At 36.1% G+C, this 21,520-nt stretch overlaps 2 protein-coding genes across 3 annotated transcripts in view; both read right to left on the bottom strand.

Moving 5' to 3' along the window:
- Positions 1-208: 208 nt before the first annotated feature.
- Positions 209-10,577, bottom strand: LOC111564148 (probable polypeptide N-acetylgalactosaminyltransferase 8). Its single transcript, XM_023263563.3, has 11 exons — positions 9,668-10,577; positions 7,745-8,081; positions 6,645-6,811; positions 5,541-5,727; positions 4,278-4,475; positions 4,081-4,195; positions 2,916-3,101; positions 2,661-2,798; positions 2,481-2,573; positions 2,182-2,352; positions 209-1,614 (listed from the first exon to the last, which is right to left on the bottom strand). The coding sequence occupies exons 1-11, from the start codon at positions 9,840-9,842 to the stop codon at positions 1,495-1,497; spliced, it is 1,887 nt and encodes a 628-aa protein (XP_023119331.1). The 5' UTR covers positions 9,843-10,577; the 3' UTR covers positions 209-1,494.
- Positions 10,578-13,513: 2,936 nt separating this feature from the next.
- Positions 13,514-21,520, bottom strand: part of LOC111564149 (probable polypeptide N-acetylgalactosaminyltransferase 8) — a 10,688-nt gene continuing 2,681 nt past the window's right edge. The window contains exons 2-11 of one of the 2 annotated variants that reach the window (XM_055009333.1): positions 21,181-21,427; positions 18,902-19,068; positions 18,597-18,780; positions 18,264-18,461; positions 17,330-17,444; positions 17,052-17,237; positions 15,610-15,747; positions 15,404-15,499; positions 15,150-15,251; positions 13,514-14,472 (exon numbers count right to left, since the gene is read on the bottom strand). In XM_055009333.1, the coding sequence (XP_054865308.1) occupies positions 14,338-14,472; positions 15,150-15,251; positions 15,404-15,499; positions 15,610-15,747; positions 17,052-17,237; positions 17,330-17,444; positions 18,264-18,461; positions 18,597-18,780; positions 18,902-19,068; positions 21,181-21,427 (1,568 nt within the window). In that variant the 3' untranslated portion in view covers positions 13,514-14,337. Of the gene's footprint in view, positions 14,473-15,149; positions 15,318-15,403; positions 15,500-15,609; positions 15,748-17,051; positions 17,238-17,329; positions 17,445-18,263; positions 18,462-18,596; positions 18,781-18,901; positions 19,069-21,180; positions 21,428-21,520 lie in introns of both variants that reach the window. The other variant, XM_055009332.1, reaches the window with a different exon arrangement.

Here is a 21,520-nt window from a genome sequence, read left to right as displayed (position 1 = left end):
TTCACATCGTCCTGAGAGAAACCTGTTTTATCTGGAGATGCTGTTCTGACTGCAGTCAAAGCTAATGAAGGCCTTAAAAATAACTGATGACTAATTCTTCTGTAACTCTAAAATCTTCCAGGTCTTGGTACCTTAGATGAGACTGCAGCAGATTTTATACTTATAAGGAGCTTTAAGAAGTTATTTGAGGAGGAAAATAAAACATTCACCACTTTAACAAATTCATTTTATTTCCAAATGAACAAAAACAAAACAATATAAAGTATTTTGACATAAACCTTTTCCTCAGAACTCTGAAGTACTGAAAATACAAGTCCATCAAGGAAGTCCCAAATAAGACTAACCTTTTTCTAAACATCAGAGTTCTGAAAACCAAAACAAACAAAACATACACCAAGAACCTCCAACATGCACCCAGCAAGGAAATAAATAAAAGAGATTTTAGTTACCTGCACAGCGGTAACCTGTCAGTCATTAGCTGACCTGATTTCATTTTTATCCACATAAATAATTACAAAAAGAACATTTTTACCAATTTATTGCATCACCAAATGTGTCCTTTCCACAACCCGACCCTTAGAGAACACCAGAGTACAATAGGTTTAAACCTGTCATTCATGACTCATAAACCAGTGAACTCTGAGCTAAAGTAGTTAAACTTCTGAACAGTAGAACTTCACCTCAGGCATGAATGCTGATGTTTAGACTCAAGTCTTCTCTTAATCCACTGACCTTCATTGGCCTTTCACTTCATTTGCTTTTCATCACATCACAGATGATGATGCACGTAGAAACAGTAAAAAAAAAACAAAAAAAACCGAATTTTTAAATATTACATGCACCGGACTGTGACAAAAGCAGAGCATAAAATTTGTATAAATGCTAGCTGGAGAAAACTAATAGAATCTATTGTTTTATGGCTAAAAGATGGTGTAGTAAAACACCATCTAAACTGCAAAATGAGTTAAAGCTTGAACCCAAAAGCTTTCACAATGATCCAGTTTTTAATATGAAGCAAATCCAAACATGCATCAGCTGTAGTGTGTGCTGGGACAGAAATATGAAGGTGTCACCGTCTGGAAAGACTGAAGAGGAGGGAAAGGGATTAACTTTGCTTTTTCTAAATGGCATGATGGTATGCGTGGACTAATTAGGCAGCCAGCAGGCATTTCACAACTTTGTTTCAAAACAGCAATAAGGTAACAAAGCCAGGCAAGCTCCTTTTTCTGAGGGGGAAAACTTTGGTGTTTTTCTCAGTCATCTGGCACAAAATGCAACTTTAGCAACCAGGTTAGTAATAATCTTTAAGAATTGGCACATAAATAGTGGAAAACAATCACTTGCTGCCATAAAATCCACTCATAAGATTTACAAAACCCACCACTCCTTTCCCCTCATCCTGAAAAGTCATCATGGTTTATTTTACATTTTACTCATTCAAGTGTTTTTATCCACTGACCTATCAGCAGAGAAGTGAAATCACACACGCATACTTCAAAATGCTTTGATTACATTTTGAATCTCCCATCTTTGGCCAGAGCATTCCTGTATGACAAGTTTCTGGTCTTTAATTTCCAGGCATCTTTTCGTCTGTCTGTTCCTCATCTCTTTGCCCTAGAAAAGAGAATCAAAGAATGTCAAGAACATTGTCAGTATTTCAAGCTTTTTAAGTAATCCAATCCTTATTTTTTTAGAAACACATTTTTTTTGTCCTATGTTTCATGACTTTTACATACATGCTTTAGTCACAGACTGAATATAAAAGATGGACATAGCCTCCAGGTCTGAAAAGTGAAGCAAACACATTTAACCTGCATCCTGTTTAACAGCCACCAGGGGGCGACTCATGTTCTTGCAAAAGGAAGAAGTGTATGAGAAAACTGAGCTACTTCTCATGTGATTTCTTCCTTAGTAGATGTTTTCCTTAAAAGTTTATGGCTTCAATTGCTAATTTTGAGATTGTTTTAACACAACCTCATGCTCATTTTGTAAACAATTATCAGACTAATAATAAAATAGATGACAAAGCAGGGAGTGTTTTAAGGAAATTGACAGTCCACTGCTGTATGACTGTCCGAGACCAAGTTTGTTGCCAAATTCCAAACTCTAGACTTCAAAGTGGTGGTCCATTCATCTTATACATACAGCCTGGGGCCTTAATACTAGTTTTTCTTGCAGTACCTGAGTGAAGTCCCAGTATATCCCCATTCCTTTCTGCATAGCCTCTTTGCAGTTGTACAGGCCGGGCTCGGTTTCTTTTTGGCCGGCGTCGGTCAAACATCGGTTGTCGTTGTACTTGTGGGACTTGATGCCGCCAATGTAGAGCTCACCAGTTCCTCGGAAATATGTGTACTTAAAAAAAAAAAAAAGGTCAGAAAGCAGAACTGGCATTTAAATAAAGTAACTACAATGGAGAGACAAGATTTCTGATTAGGGACTACAGTCAGGACACTTGACAACCACGTGGGTGTTTCACTTACTTGAGGTCCGTAGTAGTAGCAGTTGAAGGCAATGGGTGTATGACCTGGTACCGGACCTTGGTCTATGCACATGTCAGCATCAAGATTCTTCATCTGTCGGTAGGGAAACAAACATTATGAAAACACAATGAAATACTACCATGACTATACACACTAAGCAGCATCTAAAAGTAAACGTACTCCTCCATATCCAAGTAGGTCATCCCAGGGATCCAACTTAGGATAGACATTGTCCAGGTACCATTTGAAAGGTTTACACTTCAACCTCTCTCTGAGTTTCTTCCTCTCTGAGACATCTCCTATGTCAATTCCATGATTCTGCAAAGGCAAAGAATATTTCAGGATTTGTTTAATATATTAAGATCGCATCTGAGAGTTGAAAAACTTTCACAGAGGCCATCACTTTGACAGTTTCTTGACCTCAATTTGAAGTACCTCAAATGGCAAGTTCCAGGCCAAGTTGATGTTGTGCTTGTATTCATCCATCCAGATTTCTGCGACCCTCAGGGCGTTTCTCTTCATGGCAGGACTCAGGTCCAGCAGGTAGGGCTTGTGGTAGCGCTCGATGTGGGCGATCTTGGAGCATGGAACTACTTCAATACTGCCTCCACATGTCCACACCTACATGAGCAAAAACAGACACCTTACTAGTTTTTGATCTGTCACCACTGGCGACAGTTCCATTGACAGATCTTTTATTCTGTTTAGTCTTTATCCTAAGCATAAAACAAATTTCCTGCTGGTTGTAGCTTTAGATTTACCTTTCATTCAAGTACGGCATCTTTGGATCTCTCTGCAATAATGTTAATGCGCTTCTTTCTCAAAATGTCAACTTTAGCTCAAGCAGCCAATTCTACCACAAAGTCCAAATGAAAACCATCTCTGGTTGTTAACCTTGGTTTGACATCCACCCTTACAAAAGCAACATGTTTGCAGTAGATTTACAGAGATTTTCCAGAAAATGTTGCCACAAGTTTGCCAGGCTTAGCCACTAATGACAAATTTCCTGCAACATTCTGGCAATAATGACAACTTTCTACATTTTCATAAGCAAAATAGATTTGTGCCTTCAGCGGACTTATGGCTAACTTCATGGAACATTTATGGCATGCAGGCTTACTAGTTGCAGTAAGTTTACCATAAATTTGTATTTTATGTAGCTGTTATAGCATATCAATGTTGATTTTAATGGTTTGTACGGCAGCCTCACAGGAAGAATAGAATAGAATTTGATTGTTCTTCCTGTCCAAAGACATGGATGGTAGGTTCCTCTAAATCAACCTTAGGAGCCAATGATTGCATAAATCATTAATCACAGCAATCCAGGAAGATCCGTTTTGGGTAATGCAGGTTTTTCTTAGGCTTATCAGACAGCAAACACTGAACAGTCGCTTGTAATACTACGAGACAGGATCTTACAACTCTGGATAGTTATTAAGTAAGAGCAGGATTCATTTTATCCCTCTTTCTCAACAGCTGTGACGTAACCAGCTTGGTGTAAGGGATTGGATAGCTCTGTTGAAACCAGGATCTGTATTCTTTCGTGCTCTAACTTGGCCTGATGCTGTGTCATCACATGAAGGATCTAAGATTTACTCACGCGAATTCCCAGCTCAACATTTTCTCCACCGTACACTTTCATTCCATCGTCAAGAACCCCAATTTCCCCGAGAAACTTCCTGTCAGCAACTAGGATTCCCATGACCGATGGACTCCTGGAGTGAAAGAAGAGAACTGTGACTATGGAGCCAAAGATAGGATTATTAGGACCATGGGGTTATGTTCACTTTGACTTACTTCCCAGGCAATGAATTGTCATTTTTTTTGTAATACTCGGGCATGAAACCCTCATACATGCACCACAAAGCCCAGTCAAAGGCGTGCGCTGCTGGTTGGTACTGGATGACTTTGAGATCATCAAAGTTGACTCTGTCGAACACAGGGGACACCACCACTGTTCGGTCAGCTTTGATCTGTGTCAACAGAGGTTCAGCCCTGGACAAAGGGAAAAGAGAGGGGGCAGGTCACATCAATGCAACGACCTCCACATTTTAAATATTTACACAGAAGCGTCAGTTGGATCTATATTGTTACTTGTGCAAAATGACTGTATGTTGTGGATCAGTGCCAGTCACTCCTTTATTACCTCAACGACTGCAACAAGGCTTGTTTGTTTTAAATAGTTCAGTCTCCCATGAACGTTAGTTTCATTTTTCCACAACCCAAGTGAACATAAGCGCAGCATTTGAAAGGTAGATGGAGTTTTTGACTTAAAATAAAGCGTACAGACATAGCTAATATCAGCTTTTTTTGCTTGTGCTCAGACCTGCCGCTTAAATGACTACCAGTCTAAGCAGCAGCCTCATTACCTCCACCAACACACTGCCCTTACGCAAGGTTCAAGTGAAGCTGCTCAGTCGCCAGTAGATCAGACTGTGGTTGCATGAGGATCAGACAGTGCTTTAGTGGGCAGAAACAGTGTTTCTGACTGAAATTATCCAGAATAACTAGGCATTTAGCAAGTGGACGCAGGTTGTATTTGTATTTTTGGAATGTTGGCAGCGGTGGAAGATTGCAAGGTTAAAAAGTTAAAGCAAATTTCAACATAAGATTGGATTTCAAGCATTGCTGCTATAAAAAAATATTAAAGTCTTGCACTTGCACAGGAAAAAAAGGGAAAACTAGAACCCTTTTGGTTGTTTTATGGTGTTGCTTTGCCCCTGTAGAAGGAACGATTACTGCAAACCAATATAGACATTCCGAGAGAGTCTATCAGTAATATTACTATCCTGATGGGAGTACCCTCTTCCAGGATCATCCATTTGCCACTTCATGGTTTAATGTAAATTACATTCTGTGACCTTCCCATCCACCATTCCTCAACCCAATGGACACATATGGGATATTTTGTACTGACAAGTCAATCACGCTCTCCTCCACCATCATCAAAACACCAAATGAGGGAATATTCTTAGGAAGAATGATGATCTGTCCCTTCAGTAGAACCTTTGTAAGACTCTTTTGGTTTTTCCTTTGATTTGTCACCCGTCAGATTCCTACCACAGCTCATGGACTTCAATGTGAGCGTCCAGGATGGCCACCACCTCAGCAGTAGCCGCCTTCCAGCCAGAAACTCTGGCATGAGCGAGGCCTCGCTGTTCGGAGTGCCTCACTCTGGTAAAACGAAGGTTTGGGTTCTGCTCCTCCAGAGACTTCACGTACAGGTCCAGGTCACCCTTCAGGTTCTCTGAATTGAGGAGTGAATATGGACAAACAGTTTGAGATTACAAGGGAACAGATAGTCGACTTTTAGTGAGTCTGGATGAGGCTGTGACACAAGTTTCCACGAGAATTAAGCTAAAGACTTGTTGAAATCTGAGAGGAAGCTGCTCTGATCACAGATATGCCTCACATTTTCATAAATTACAGTATGTTTTTCAGTACAATGGAATGTCTTAATTGCCGTTTTTGAGATAATCCGATTTAAAATTGCAGCTGGTGACGAAGTTTCTGTTCCCGTGTATTTGATTTAGTCTAAACAAAACAAATAAGAAACTCCATTTATTATCCTGCAATCTAGCGTGACACCTCCACTGTTTGCAGGGTTGAGATTAATGAATGCAAAGCAAGAAGTCATTTGACTCTGGGAATTTTGATTATTTGTTTAGTTGCCTAGAGTTAGACGAGGCCTCTGCTGAAAAGAGTCGATGTTTTCTTTGTGTGGTACAAAGAAAACATCGACTCTTTTCAGCAGCAACAAAATCTCCCTTAAAGGAACTAAAGCTTGGTGATAAACACACGTCTTGTTTGGTTCCTGTGCACATTTAACATCTGTCAGATTAACCAGGGGATTTATGCTGGAGTTTATCTTGTTTAAGAGCTTTAATGTGCTTTTTGTCTTAAAAAAAACATGCTGTGTCAATTAGTGAGCTCTGAACAGGTGCTGGTACTTTGTTGGAAGCTATGTCCAGTCTTGCTGTTATGTTCATGAGGAAATGTGAAAGTGAAATGCTCTAAAAGGTGCAAGTTAAATTGACAAAGTATACAGTAAGAGTTTCACAACAGTGCTAGTGATAAAGTACAAAAAGCACCCCAGCTTAAAGCCTGCAGTAGCAGCATCCAAGAAGCTTTGGTTGATCACAGAAGGTTCATTAACCAACCAACCATTCGAGCTGTTGTCGTCCACCATTATGATCTCCTTCAGGAGGTTCTTCGGTGTGCGGTCGATGATGCTGCGCAGGGCTCGTTTGATGACCGACAGTGCTTCGTTCAGGTAGATGAGCACCACGCTGAGACTCGGCAGGTCCTTTGGATAAGTCTTTTTCAAGCACCTGTTCAGACAGAATGATGAGACAGAAAAAAAGCCTCCATCTTTTGCATTAGAACAGGGGTGTCAAACTTATTTTAGTTCCAGGTCCACATTCAGCCCAGTTTCATCTCCAGTGACCAGTAAAATCACAGCATAAAAGCCTATAAAAATAATGACAAGTCCAATTTTTTCTATTTGTTTTAGTGCAAAAAAAGTTCAGATTTAAGGAATTATCTTTGAACAAAACATCATGAAAAACCTGAAATTTCTCAAGAAAAATAAATTCAATTTCAACAACATTCAGCCTCAGTTTATCATTTTCACATTACAACTTCCAGATCACAGTGTGTCTACAAAGGAACACAACATTTAGCCATCAAAAACAAAATGACAAAAAATGATTCAAACGACGCAAAACAAAACAAAAAAAGAGACAAAAACTGAGAAAAAAAGTTACAAAGGGACAAAAAAATGGACCAATGACAAAAATGAGACAAAAAATGTCAAAAGCAAGGAACAAAACAACAAAAAAATAGACAAACAAGCGAGACAAAAAAAACACAAAATGAGAAAAATGATACACAAAACGATGAATAAAGCAAAACACAAAATGACAAAAATGAGACAAAAAACACAAGCGAGATGAAAAGGAAACAAAAAACAACAAAAACAAGAAAATATTACAAAAATAAGACACAAAAGAACAATGAACAATCTAGTATTTTACTTTATGATCAGAACAACTTGTCATGGTCTAGAAATTATTTAAATTTATAGTTTTACTAATTTACAATCTGCAGTTAATGTGTTCTCTGGAATTTTTACACTTTGAGGGCCGGATTGGACCCTCTGGAGGACCACTTTTGGCCTGCGGGCCTCATGTTGGACACCCCTGCATTAGAAGGTTAAAAATGCTCTGTGTTCAGACAACGTGAGCAGGAAGTTAAAGGCGTACCCTGGAACCCTGGTGTCTGGAAGAGGTCGATCCAGAGGGAGGCGATCGCTGAGGAAAACGTTGTATCCGTACTTGTCAAACAGAGCCTGTGCCTCCCTCTGGTCGTCTTCGGACAGACCGTCCCCCCACTGCTTGAACAGGGCAGATTTAGGGAACACTTTGTTGGACTTCTTCTCTTTGTCGGCCTCCTGCTTGTTCTCCGGCTGCTCTTTCTGCCCCGGCTGCTTCAGGAATTCCGACTTTATCAGCTCTGCAGCTTTTTCCCGCTTGGCTTTGTCCTCTTCCAGCATCTTCTGCATGTCGTTCTGCTTCTTCTCAAAAAGTTTGACTACTTTGTCTTTTTTAGATTTGAGAGATTGAGGATGACAGGGGAAAGAGAACAACAGAACAAAAGTTTGATCACTTTTTGCAGAAAATTCTAGATATGAAAGATAGAATTAAACTGCAGTTATGTTGACTAAGATTTTAGTGGGAACGGTCATTTTTCATAAATGTTTTTCCACTGACATTATTAAAAAATGATTACAAAAAAGTGTGTTTGTTCTGCAGCCTGCACTGAGCAAACAGGTTGCCTTGCGTGTGGAGATCAGGATTATCTGTGGCGTCTCCATAGCACCAAAATGCTTTATTTATAACAGCATATGTGACAAACTTTATCAAAAGAAATTGCAGCTACTAAGATTTGGATATTGCACTTGTCCTGTTCAGCCTTTTAAACTACTAAACTTAAAAAAAAATAAAACCTGGTATCTGAAATAGATTCATATACAGTATATTTCTAGCTTCATGCAAATCTGCCAGTTTTCTAAGTCAAATAAAGCAATTTACTTGAGATTAATGTTATAGATAAAGCTATAAAAATGATAAAAATTATCAAAACCCGTCAAATTATATAAAATGGTTTTAAAAAATCTATATAAACTGTAAAGAAAACAATTCAATAACCAATCATTTTTGAACATCTGTTGAAATTTGCCCACATGTATCATTAATAAACTTCAAGAAAATGACATTTCTATTAGAAGCTATTCATCCAATATTATAAAAACCACATCAGGGAGCCTTCATGATACAGAAGGTTTTCCTTTCTTCTCTGTTAAATTGCAGCTATTGTCATTTTGCATTTAACATACAGATTATAATACTTTTAGAATCCAGATGTGGCCATATTTTATCACCAGATCATCATCTTCTTAATTTGTAGTGAAAACGTGTCAAATCTGAGCATCCACTGCACATTGTAAAAAATACTTGGAAATTTTACAGTGAAAAACTGTCAAACCATGACGGTAAAAATCTGTAAACTCTGAAAGAGTTTGATCCAATTTATATAACACTAAATCACAGTGAATAAGCTAATCAGGAGATTTTTAGGTTTTTTTTTTCTCCTGAAAAATACTTTTTACTGCTCTTACAGTTATTTTATATGTGTATAACATTCATTTTTGCATTTATTTCTTGAAAAGAATGCAGTTTTTCACTGTTAAATGGACGTACTGTTGTGCAGATAATGGAAATATACCGTAATATTTATTATTTCATGTAAAAAATACTATTTGTCAGAGTCAAACTGATGTACTTTTGTGTGAATGAAGGACATATGGTTTAATATTTATGACAGCTATAACCAGAATTTACACACAAAATACACATATTAAATGTTAAATACTCTAACTGTTGTGCTGATGATGGAAAAATGCTGTAATATTTATAACAGGTCACACAAACTTTACTTTAAATGGCATTTTTAGGTAAATTTTCAAATAAAACAATTTTTTAAAGGTTTAAACTTTTTTTGCAGTAAGCACATTTTTTAAACTAAAATCAACAGCATCAATACATTTCTGTACCGGATTTTTACGGTGTAAATAACTACTTTATTTCTACAGTGCAGCAGAAAGGTCCATCAGTGGTTGAACTCACAGAGGTTGCTGATGCTCTCCTCCAGCTCAGAGAAGCTCGTGGCCTTCCGCGGCTCCAGCTGATGCTCAGAACCCACTCTCCGCTCGTACCCACTCTTCAGGAAAATGCTCACGTACACGACGAGCCCGACGCCCACCAGGACGAGCACCGAGCGCTTCAACCCCACCGTCCTCATCCTGCTACCTCCAGGACTGAACCTCCAGCCAGAGAGGAGAACCTTCAGGAACCTTCAGGAACAAGAACCTTCAGGAGAGCTCAGAGGTTACTGGTCTGCAGCTGACGTGATGCTTCTACATGCTGATGTTTGCTTTTTGTTTGAAACTGTCCCTCTGAGCTCAGACCGCTCTGCTGCTGCTGCTGCCTCCTGACCATATAAGGCACAGGTGTTCCTCATAAGTAGGCTGACGTCACGCCGTCACCTGCTCTGCACGTCCAATCAGAACAGCAGCAGCTGGAGTTTTAATAAAACAGATTCCAACAGCAACCGGTCAGTCAAAAAACCAAAGCAGTTACAATTATAATATATAGTATATTAAATATAAATAAAGGTTCATTAAGGTGAATCTGTGCTTTCATTGACACTTCAAAGACCTGCTCTAAACCGCAACTTAGCATGCTAACATTAGGAAAGACACTACAGGAGAAATAATAATAATATTAATAATTTTCTTGTGCACTGAGATTTAAACTAAAATAACTTAACAAAGTTGGAAATTTACCACAAAAACGGCCAAAATTACCACAAAAAACCCCCAAAATTACCCAAAAAGAGCCTAAATGACCCAGAAATGCTCAAATTAGCCAGCAAAAACATGGAAAATCACCACAAAAATTGCCAAATTTACCACGAAAAGGACCAACATTACCATAAAACAGGTGAAATTGTGACAAAAACTCAAATTTCACACAAAAAACATGCAAAATAACCACAAAAACGGCCAAAATTACCATAAAAAAACCCAAAATCGCCACAAAAAGTACCAAAATTACCACAAAACAGGTGAAATTGCAACAAAAATTCTAATTTTGCACAAAAAAATCAACTAAAGAGGACTAAAGTTCCTTCCTGACCTCCTCAGAACATGTTTTGTTAGCAGAACATGTCTTCTCTTAGAATAGTGAGGAAAAAGAAAAATCTACTTGACTGGTCAAAAGTTTGGACACATCTTCTCATTCAGTGCTTTTTATTTATTTGTATTATTTTTCCAGATTGTAGATTAATAGTGATGATTAAAACTTTTTTGTTTACCACATAATTCCATATATATTATTGTATAGTTTTCCTGTCTTCAGTATTAATCTACATAGTACAAAATAACGAAATAAAAACCACTGAATGAGAAGGTGTGTCCAAACCTTTGACTGTAGATGTTTGTCTTTTGGACATTTATGCAGAGGAGTGCATTAGCTCTTGTAAATATTTAATTCTAACATTTAAAAAAATTCTCACGGAAGAAAATTAAATAAATCACTGTCTTAATGTAGCTATTTCTTTTTCTTCCTCTTTATATTCTGGAGGTTTTCACAGAGCCCTTTTCTTTGTATAACACTAGTGGTCTGATATGAGGCTGATATTGGAGATTTCTGGTTGACAGTATGACAACAACTCATTTTGAGACTTGTTTAGTAAAATTCAGTTTTTATTTTTTTAGTTGCATCAAGACAACTGTTTATTTACTTTTCTTCCATGACAAGTTCTTTGAAATGTTAGAATTAAATAAGTACAGGAGCTAATATCTCATCAAATATGCAACCATGTGACTAAAATGACGCTGCCAATTTAATGTTTGTTTATTTATGTTATTTATTTTCTATTTTGTTTGTAATATGTACATAAATAACTATGGGAGTGGAGTGACCGATGGGGTGGAGTAAATAAGCTGATGTTTGTTTTGGTGTGTTTTATCTTGTTTTGTTGTTGTTTTGAATGTTTTGATTTGTTTTTGTGGCTATTTTTCCTCACGTCTGAAATAAAAACATTCATTTGTTCATTCAAAATGTCCAAAAGACAAAATGTAGTAAAATAAACACCTGTGTGTGTATTTTCCCTTTTTCCACTACTCTAAGAGAAGACATGTGAAGCAAAACACCTTGAGAAAATGATGTTTTTTCTCTAATGCTAGCATGCTGCGTTGCTGCGTTGCGGTTGAGAGCAGGTCCAGCTGAACTGGAATTGGCAGTACTAATGAAAGCACCGTCTCACCTTAATGGACGTTTTTCATGGCAAACATTTCTACTTGTCAGAATGGATAAAGCCCAGGTGAATTAATGATGGCTGCATTTCATCCGGGGGAGGGTCAGCCTTTGTGCGTGTTGATTCTCTGTCATGGTTTATTGGAAAACTTAATGGGAACTGAGTTATTGTTTATTCCACCTGTGTTGTCAGTGCTGTGAAAGGTCAAAACGCCTGCTGTGAAAATGGTCTGTCCCCATCAAACTGGGTACCTGTGTGACCAAACACAGGTGTGTCCAAGAACTTTAGAATAGAATAGAATAGAATAGAATAGAATATAGAATATAAATAACTTCTAAAACAAGTTGAAACTAGTCTAAAATGACTCGAAACCTGTACAAAATTGCTCAGAATTTCCCAAAGCATGTTAAAAATGGTACAAAATGACTCAAAATAGGTTCAAAATTTGTTACATTTTGTCATAAATGAAAAAGAAGTCCCAAATGCTGTTCATTTTCAGACAGCATCGACTTTTTTAATTTCATGGTTTCAGCTGTGGTTGTTGATGAGTTTATTCTTCTAAAGCAGGTTTGATTTAGGGTTCTTTTTGTTTAGAAACGAGACGGCAGACAGTGCAGTTTATTATAGACTATAATAGAACTATAGTAGATCTACTAATAATAAAAGTTTTGCTCAGAAAAGTGTCAGATAATAGATCTCTGTCAACAAAGTGTGACTCACTTCATTAATCTTATACCTGCGGGGTGCAGGATTTGATAATGGGAGTTTAATTGGTGTGTGCCGGCTCAGTGGCACTCCTAAAGGTGATAATAATACAGAAGAAAAACATGTTGCATTAATCCCGTGTTGTATTGCAGTGAAGCTGGCAGATCAAGAATAAAAGACAGTGTGTGTCGTCAGGCGGATCCACGTGTGGAACACGACAGATAAAGCAGTGGGAGTTGCATTAAAGCACACCACATCAAGAAAGTCTGGATTGCTGCATATAATAGATGCATCTCTGTCAGTATTAGGTTCGGCTGTTTGCATTAATTTGGGAATAAAAAACGCGACACACCCTGAATATCCTGCAGCAGACTGATTTAAAGGCACCACTGACGTGTGAACAGCATTATACAGCGGTGGGGAAAAGTTTTTGGACACCCTTAAAATTTTCTCAAATATTATCAGGAAATATTTGTCGAAAACATCCTTTTTGTGTTTCTAAAGGTGAGGCTGCTTTAAACAGACACAAACAAATACAATTTATGCTTTTTTTTATTGCTTACAAGAAAAACTAACAAAACTAAATTCTACTAAAATGAACCAATACTCAAAATATCTTCTTATGGAACCAATCAAATTTAAGTTTTTAATGGCTTTTTTAAAAGGATTTGTTTAATATTATTGCTGTGATTGTAGGAAAAGAAATTACACCTGAAGACCTGAGAGTGATGCTTAATGTAATATAAATGCAAATATATGAGGTGTCCAAAAGCTGTTTTCCACCGCTGTCACAAATCTGTGTCCTTTACTGTGTTTTTATCACATTCAAAAGCATTTTAAATCGTCCAGGGTAGGAAATATGCTCTGAGAAGAAGCTCTCTTGCCGATTCTGATGAAAGGTATTTGCTTCTGTGTTTGTGCACATTAGAATGCAAACATTATCAGAATCAGAATCAGAATGTCTTTATTGTCATTGTATGAGAACAATGAAAGTTATCGTTCAATATCTGTACTCAGTTATGCCTCATGAGGGTTATGATGAGGGTTAAGATGAGGGTTACAGGCACCAAAAAATATTGTTTCCTTGTCTGAATTTTTTTTTTAAAATTCAGCAAAAAAAATTCCACAAATTTCTGAAAATTTGTAAAAACCTTTAGGAAGAAAATTAAAAGTTTCCCTTAAAAATTTTATTTAAAAAATCTCCCAAATTTGGCAAGAAAATTATTGTAAATATTTTCAAGAAATTAGTAAAAATCTTCCAAAAAAATCCTAAAAATATGTAAAGTGATTCCATATATATCAGTAAAACCTCTAATATTTTCTTTAAGAACATTCACATAAAAATCAACAAAAATCCAGTGAATTTCATTGGATTTTGGTTGATTTTTATGTGAATGTTCTTAAATAAACATTTTTAACATTTTTTTTCACCAAAAAATGTTCAAAGATTTCCCAAAAATGTTGAAAATGTGGACATCAGAAGTTTCACTGTGAAAATATAGTTTTTTTTCCACATTTTCAAACTTTAAAACAGGTCAGTTTGACCCGCAGGACGACACGAGGGTTAAAGTATCAAAAAGTAAAAATAATTCAATCTCTTGGGATCAGTTTAATTTCAAGGGTAGTTAAAGAAGTCACAGGCCAATAAACTACAATAAATAAAAAAGAAATTAGCTCAAAGACAATAACTTCAGATTTTCCATTCAGTTTTCATCAACCCAGTTCACATGAGCCCACATTAATACAATATCAAATCCGTTACAGAATAGAACTAAAAGCTAGTGACGAGATGCTCAATCGTCCATCTCTGTCCGCTGCACTTCTGAATGATGAGCTCATATTCACCACTTTCTCCTGGAGCGATCTCCAGACATCTGTTTGTCTTCTTGTTCCTGATGGCTCGGCCCTAACCAGAAGAGAGAGAACATTTAGGAGATTGTAAAGTGTTTTTAAATATGTGGAGAACATTTATGAGATTATAAAATGTTTTTAACCCTCGTGTCGTCCTGCAGGTCAAAACTGACCCGTTTTAAAGTTTGAAAATGTGGAGAAAAAAATTTTCACAGTGAAACTTCTGACATTTTCAACATTTTTTGGAAATCTTTGAACATTTTTTGGTGGAAAAAAAATAAATGTTAAAAATGTTTCTTAAGAACATTCACCAAAAAAATCAACCAAAATCCAGCGAATTAAAAAAAATATTTTTAAAGAAAATATTAGAAGTTTTACTGATACAAATGGAATCACTTTAGATATTTTTAAGATTTTTTTTGGAAGATTTTCACTCATTTTTTGAAAATATTTGCAAGAATTTTCTTGCCAAATTTGGGGGATTTAAAAAAAAAATTTAAACTTTTAAGGGAAACTTTTAAGGAATTATTGGAATTTTCTTCCTGAAGGTTTTGCAAATTTTCAGAAATTTGGGGAATTTTTTTGCTGATTTTTTGGATTTTTTTCAGACAAGGAAACAATATTTTGCCTGTAAATGAGGACAACAGGAGGGTTAAATATGTGGAGAACATTTATGACTTTGGCTCCTCCTAGTGGTGGAATCTGAGGAGACACCACCAGGTGACATCTTACCTGTCTGAAGTCCCAGTGCAAGTTCAGCTGGTTTTTCTTGGCCAGCTCACACTGGTGCAGGGTGGGAATACTTCCTGTTCCCGGGTCCACCAGGCAGCGGTTCTTGTTGTATTTGTGAGATTTAATCAATCCGATGATGATTTCATCATCTGTGTTGTAGTAGCAGTACTGGTGAACCAGACCAGTTCTGATTAAATGATGTGATTCATCATCATTTCAGCATCTTTTTTTAAAGTTTTATTTTTTAAGATTACCTGTGGTTCCTGGAAGTGGCACTCGTACAGGACAGGGATGTTTCCTGGAACAGGTCCTTGATCCACACAGCTGCTCTTCAGAAGGGTGTTCGTCAGCTGGAGGGTCAGTCGTTTGTTGTGTGTTAATATTCACTGTGTTTTATAGCCTTTAAAAACCAGACATGGATTCATTTTCAGGATATAATGAAGATGAAAGTGCTCCTTACCACCCCATAGCCCAGCAGGTTGTTCCATGATTCCAGACTCGGATAGACGTTGTCCAGGTACCACTGGAAAGGTTTACAGTTCAGCTTTTCCCTCAGTTTCTTTCTCTCTGAAACATCACCGATATCAATTCCATGATCCTGTGTGGCAAAAATGTTGGTTAAAACTTGTTTTCATTTAAACAGTAATACTCATAATTTTAACATAAATACTCTAGACTCTATACAGATTTAAACATCTAATTTAATTATGAAGGTTAAGATCCTACATTATTATATATTATACAAATATGCCCAACTAATTTAAACATTAAGGTTAAGACCAAACAATATTATGTATTATAGAAATTTTACAAAACTAATTTAAATAGCAAGATTAAAACCCTACAATATTGTATATTATATAATTACACCTGACTAGTTTTAATATTAAAGTTAAGATGCTACAATATGATGCATTATATAAATTTACCAAAAATAATGTAAATATTAAGATTAAAACCCTACAGTGTTATATATTATATAATTACAGTTGACAAGATTTAATATAAAGATTAAAACCCTAATGCATTAAATAAATTTATCAAAATAATTTAAATATTAAGATTAAAACCCTAAAATATTAACCTCCAAGGACTTGGCGTCCACATGTGTGGACCTCATTTTTTTTAAAAAAGAGCGTATTGTTAATAACAATAATAATAATAATAATAATTTAAAAAATAATAAAACAATATAAATAATAATTATTATCATAAAATAACAACAACAATAATAACAATGTAAATATAATATAAATAGAATAATCAGATATTAGATATTATTGGATTATTATATTTATTGGTTACTCCTTATTCCAAATAACTAGAAGAAATCTAAAAAAACAAGCCCAACCAAAGTTTGTGTCTTATTTTATATAATTACATGGGACTCCTTATAATATTGTGGTTCAGATCCAACAATAAAAGATATTATACAAATGCACTTGACTAATTTAAATGTTAAGCTTAAGACCCTACAATATCATATATAATACAAATATATCTGCCCAAAATTTAAAATAAAGATTAAAAACCTACAAATTATATATTACACAAATATATTCAACCTACATTAATATTAAGAACCTAATTATTATAAATTAAACAAACAAATATCTCCAGCTATTTTAGACCCTACAGTTTTATTTGCCTGACATTTTTTTTAAACATATATTAATGTTGAGAACCTACAGTATTAGATATTATACAAATATACCTACCTAATATCTGATATTATACAAATGTGCATGACTAATTTACATATTAAAGTTAAGACCCTGAGTATTATATATAATAATATTAAATGTTAAAACCCCACAAAACAACACCTAAAACTCAACAAACCCAAAAGTTCTACTTTAGAAAACACCAGGTGAAAGTGGAGACAGAAATCAGAGTAAAAACCTTCAGAGGAATATTCCAGGCGATAAATGTGTTTTTCTGGAATTCGTCCAACCAGATCTCTGCGACCCTCAGAGCATTCCTCCTCATGGCGGCGTTGAGATCAGGGACGTACGGTTTATGAGCTCTTTCAATGTGAGCGATCCTGGAACAAGGTACGACCTCCACACTTCCCCCACACAGCCACACCTGAGCAGTCAGAACACAGACCAGGTGGTCATTAGCATCACTGAAGTCCTCTTCTTTAAATGGTTTGAATAGAAGCATCTCCAGATACTCACACGAATCCCAAGTTCAACGTTCTCTCCTCCATAAACTGTCATGCCTCCATCAAGCCCACCGATTTCTCCAAGGAAACGTCTGTCTGCTGCAAAGATTCCCATAACAGAAGGACTCCTGTTCAAAATGACACAACAGAGCTACTAGCACCACATGTACCATCAAAACATGTGATCATCACGCTTAAAAAATAACATGTAGACTGAAAAGAATAAATTTTGATAAATCTGTTAAAAAATAAAGAAGTAAATGTGTAAATATAAAGAGGAATAAATAAAAAATAAATAAAATATTAAAATATATGGAAATATGAAGGTAAATTTTGTCTTTGCTTTTCCTTTTGTTTTTTGTATTTATATTTACACATTTATTTCCTTATTGTTTAACAGATTTATTTTTTATTTATTCTTTCATTTATTCCTCTTTATTTTTACACATTTATTTCCTTATTTTTAAGATTTATATATTTATTCTTTCATTTATTTTTCTTTATTTTTACACATTTTCTTATTTTTTAACAGATTTATTTTTTACTTATTCCTCTTTATTTTTACACATTTATTTCCTTATTTTTTTAACAGATTTATTTTTTACTTATTCTTTTTATTCCTCTTTATTCTTACACATTTATTTCCTTATTTTTAACAGATTTATTTTTTACTAATTCTTTTATTTATTTCTCTTTGTATTTACATATTTATTTCCTTATTATTTAACAGATTTATTTTTTTCTTTATTCCTCTTTATAATTACACACTAATTTCTTTATTATTTTTAACAGATTTGTCTTTTACTATGGCACTCGTGTGATTCCATACATTAGCTGCCCTACAAATGTACAAACACTGGATGTACAATAGCTGGATATTCCTTAATATCCTTAATAGTCTTATTCCCATGGATCTGGCTAAATTAAACAGCGTTTGTTCCACATACTTTCCAGGCTGTGACTCATCGTCCATCTTCAACCAGTCAGCATTAAAGGACTCGTACATGCACCACAATGCCCAGTCGAAGGCATGTGCAGACGCAATGTATTGTTCCACATGTAGGTCGTCAAAATGGACCTTATCAAACACCGGCGAAACCACCACGGCCCGGTCGGCCTTGATCCTGGCCAGCAGAGGCTCTGCCCTGGAAAGAGTGAAAACAGTGGAATAATCTCAAGAGAACGAGGTTGTATCGGATTTTAAACAGGAACTTAAACAGTGAAGTTCCAGTTTGCACTTGTTTTCCTTAAAATAGAGCCCAGCATGTGAATCTACTCACCATCCCTCTGTGGCTTCAACATGGGCGTCCAAAATGGCCACAACATCAGCCGTGGCGTGCTCCCAGCCGGAGATCCGGGACTGGGACAGGCCCATTTGTCTTTTATGTCGCACTTTCTTAATGAGTCCAGGTCTCTCTTTGTGAATCCGGTCTATGTAGTCTTCTAACGGTTTCCCAAGGTCATCTGAAAATGTAGTTCACAGTCAGATCTACAAATAAAAAGTACAGACGACGATAGCGGGATAAATTATACTACATAAAATGAGAGGTACGTTATAATATCATAAAACCACTGGTAAACTTACTGTAAGTGCTGCAGTCGTCCACCAGAATGATCTCCTTCAGCAGGTGTTTGGGACTGTGGGTGATGATGCTTTTTACTGCCCTCTGAATGATGGAAAGAGCCTCATTTATGTAGATCAGCACCACACTGATGGTTGGCAGGTTTCCGGGATACTTCTTCTTGAGACATCTAAGTAGTATAAGATGGTGGTTAATATTTCAGCAAACTTTTATCATTAATCTTTGAAAAACCATGAAAAGATTCAATAAACACAATTAGCCAAAAGCCAGTCACTGGTGGTGATGATTTTGTACTGATTTCAGCCCAACTTTAAGGCAGTTTTTAAACACTGCAAAGCTCCTGGAGTCTCTTATCCACTTTCTCACAGCTTTAACTGAGAAAGCATTTTGACCAAATGCTGTTTTTCTGATCTGCGTTAGCCAGACACCTCTAGTGCACTGCCACTGCCTGGGGAGTGAATACATAAGCTTGAGTGTATTCCCATCTGTATGAGACCAGGTTGTAAGATGGGGTAAAACCATAGCGTGTACAAAGAGATATGTAGCAGATTTTTGAAATTATTCAAATTAAATTGAACATGGCTGATAATCTTACTGACTTGTTTGTTGAAAGATGGGTTTAAAAGGTCAGGACAGGTAGATAAATCACAGTATTATCAGTATGCATGGACAGTAACATCTGGACACAGTAGATGAAGTCAATTTAGATGATATTTTTACCATTACTTCTTGAAAATTACCAATGATTCTCCTAAAAAAAAGTGTGTGGATGATTTCATGAGAGTAGTAATTTTGAAAAGGAGCAAATTACAACTTCAGCTGCCTGTAGTGGAATAATAATTCACACGGGGGCATGTATCAGGTTATATACAAGAAGTTTTTAAGGAAACTATTTATCATGTTGATGAGATAGAAGTCTCAGAAACTCATGTATCAAATATGATACAAATGGGTATATAGGGTTAATTGATTATCTAAATAAAATTGGTCCTAGAATAGATCCTTGAGGAGCTCCTACTGTATGACTTGCAAATGGAGAACCTTTATTACCCACTGTTGTACATTCAGGTTAGGGCTTTGACAAATAAAGACTGTACTGTCTGTATGTAAACAGGTTGTAATGCAATAAGATGGGGTAAAAGCATAGTGTGCACAAAGAGATTTGCAACAGATCAGGACTTTTAAAAAAATTATTAGAATTAAATTGAGCATGACTGATGATCTTACTAATTTGTTTGTTCAAAGATGGGTTTAAAAGGTCAGGACAGGTATACAGATCACAGTATCAAAGTCAAAGTCAGCTTTATTGTCAATTCTTCAATATGTACATGACATACCAAGAATCGAAATTACGTATCATCAGCATATATGGACAGTGCCATCTGGACACACTTGAGGAAGGTAATAAATAGATTCTCTAAATAAAACTGGTCCTAAAAGGGATCCCTGAGGAGCTCCTACTGTATGATCAGCAAATGGAGAACACTTATTACCCAGTGTTATACATTCAGGTCAGTGCTTTGACAGATAAATCAAATTTACAGAGCTTCTAAAGTAAAATATAATGGTTAAATGTGTCGAATCCAATATTAAAGTCTTTCTGTGGTAAATTAATTAATTTGTTTTGTTTTTGGTACAGAGTAAATGAAATTTGTTTTGGGGATATTGCAGTGCTAGTGATCTCTTTTTATTCTAGTATTTTAGGCATTTGTCTTTGAGTGTTGTACCGTCTATATGTGAACAGATTGTAATGCAATAAGATGGGGTAAAAGCATAATGTGCACAAAGAGATTTGCAGCCAATCAGGACAACTCTTGCCTGATGTTTTTGAAGTTGTTAAATTTCAATGTAACATTTGCAGGATTATACTTTATACTTAAAAGGTCAGGAGAGGTCCAAAAATCATAGTATCATCAGCATACATGGACAGTAACATCTGGAGACACTTGAGGAAGGCCATTATTATGTATACTAAATAAAATTTGTCCTACAATAGATCTCTGAGGGACCCCTATTGAACAAATAGCAAATGTAGAAGACTGATCGACCGTTCTTGTACATTCAGGTCGAGGCTTTGACCGATAAATAATATTTAAAGGGATTCTAAACTAAAATGTCATCATTAAAAGTGTCAAATGGTATCTTAAAATCGTTTTGTAGTTCACTAGTTCATCCATTTTTTATTTGTTTCTTTTTTCTTTTGTAAGATGTGACAACAACAAGATTTGGAAATATAAACCCAGTTTTAAAATGTTAAGAAATCTCAAGAGCAAAAACATACCTGCTGTCTCTGGTGTCTGGGAGCTTCCTGTCCAGAGGTAGCTGGTTGCTCAGGAAGGCGTTGTATCCATAAATCTCAAACAGGCCTTGAGCCATCTTTTGATCCTCTTCTGATAGGTCATCGCCCCAGTTGGCGAACAGAGAGGAGTCTGGGTATAACTTTGGCACCGTGGGCTTCGGGTTTTCTTTCACGTTTGGGAAAAGTTCATTGGAGGAGCTCTTTTGACCGGAAGCCACGAATAACAAAGCTGTTGAGGAGGTTAGACGAGGAAGAAGACATCAGAAGTGTTGTTCAGTCTGATCTGATTGGACTACAATGAAAATCACATACCAGATGACCT

The sequence above is a fragment of the Amphiprion ocellaris genome, chromosome 3, assembly GCF_022539595.1.
Source record: "Amphiprion ocellaris isolate individual 3 ecotype Okinawa chromosome 3, ASM2253959v1, whole genome shotgun sequence".
Lineage (NCBI taxonomy): Eukaryota > Metazoa > Chordata > Actinopteri > Pomacentridae > Amphiprion > Amphiprion ocellaris.
The sequence above is the reverse complement of the archived record's forward strand: the minus strand, read 5'-3'. Positions and strand labels throughout refer to the sequence as shown.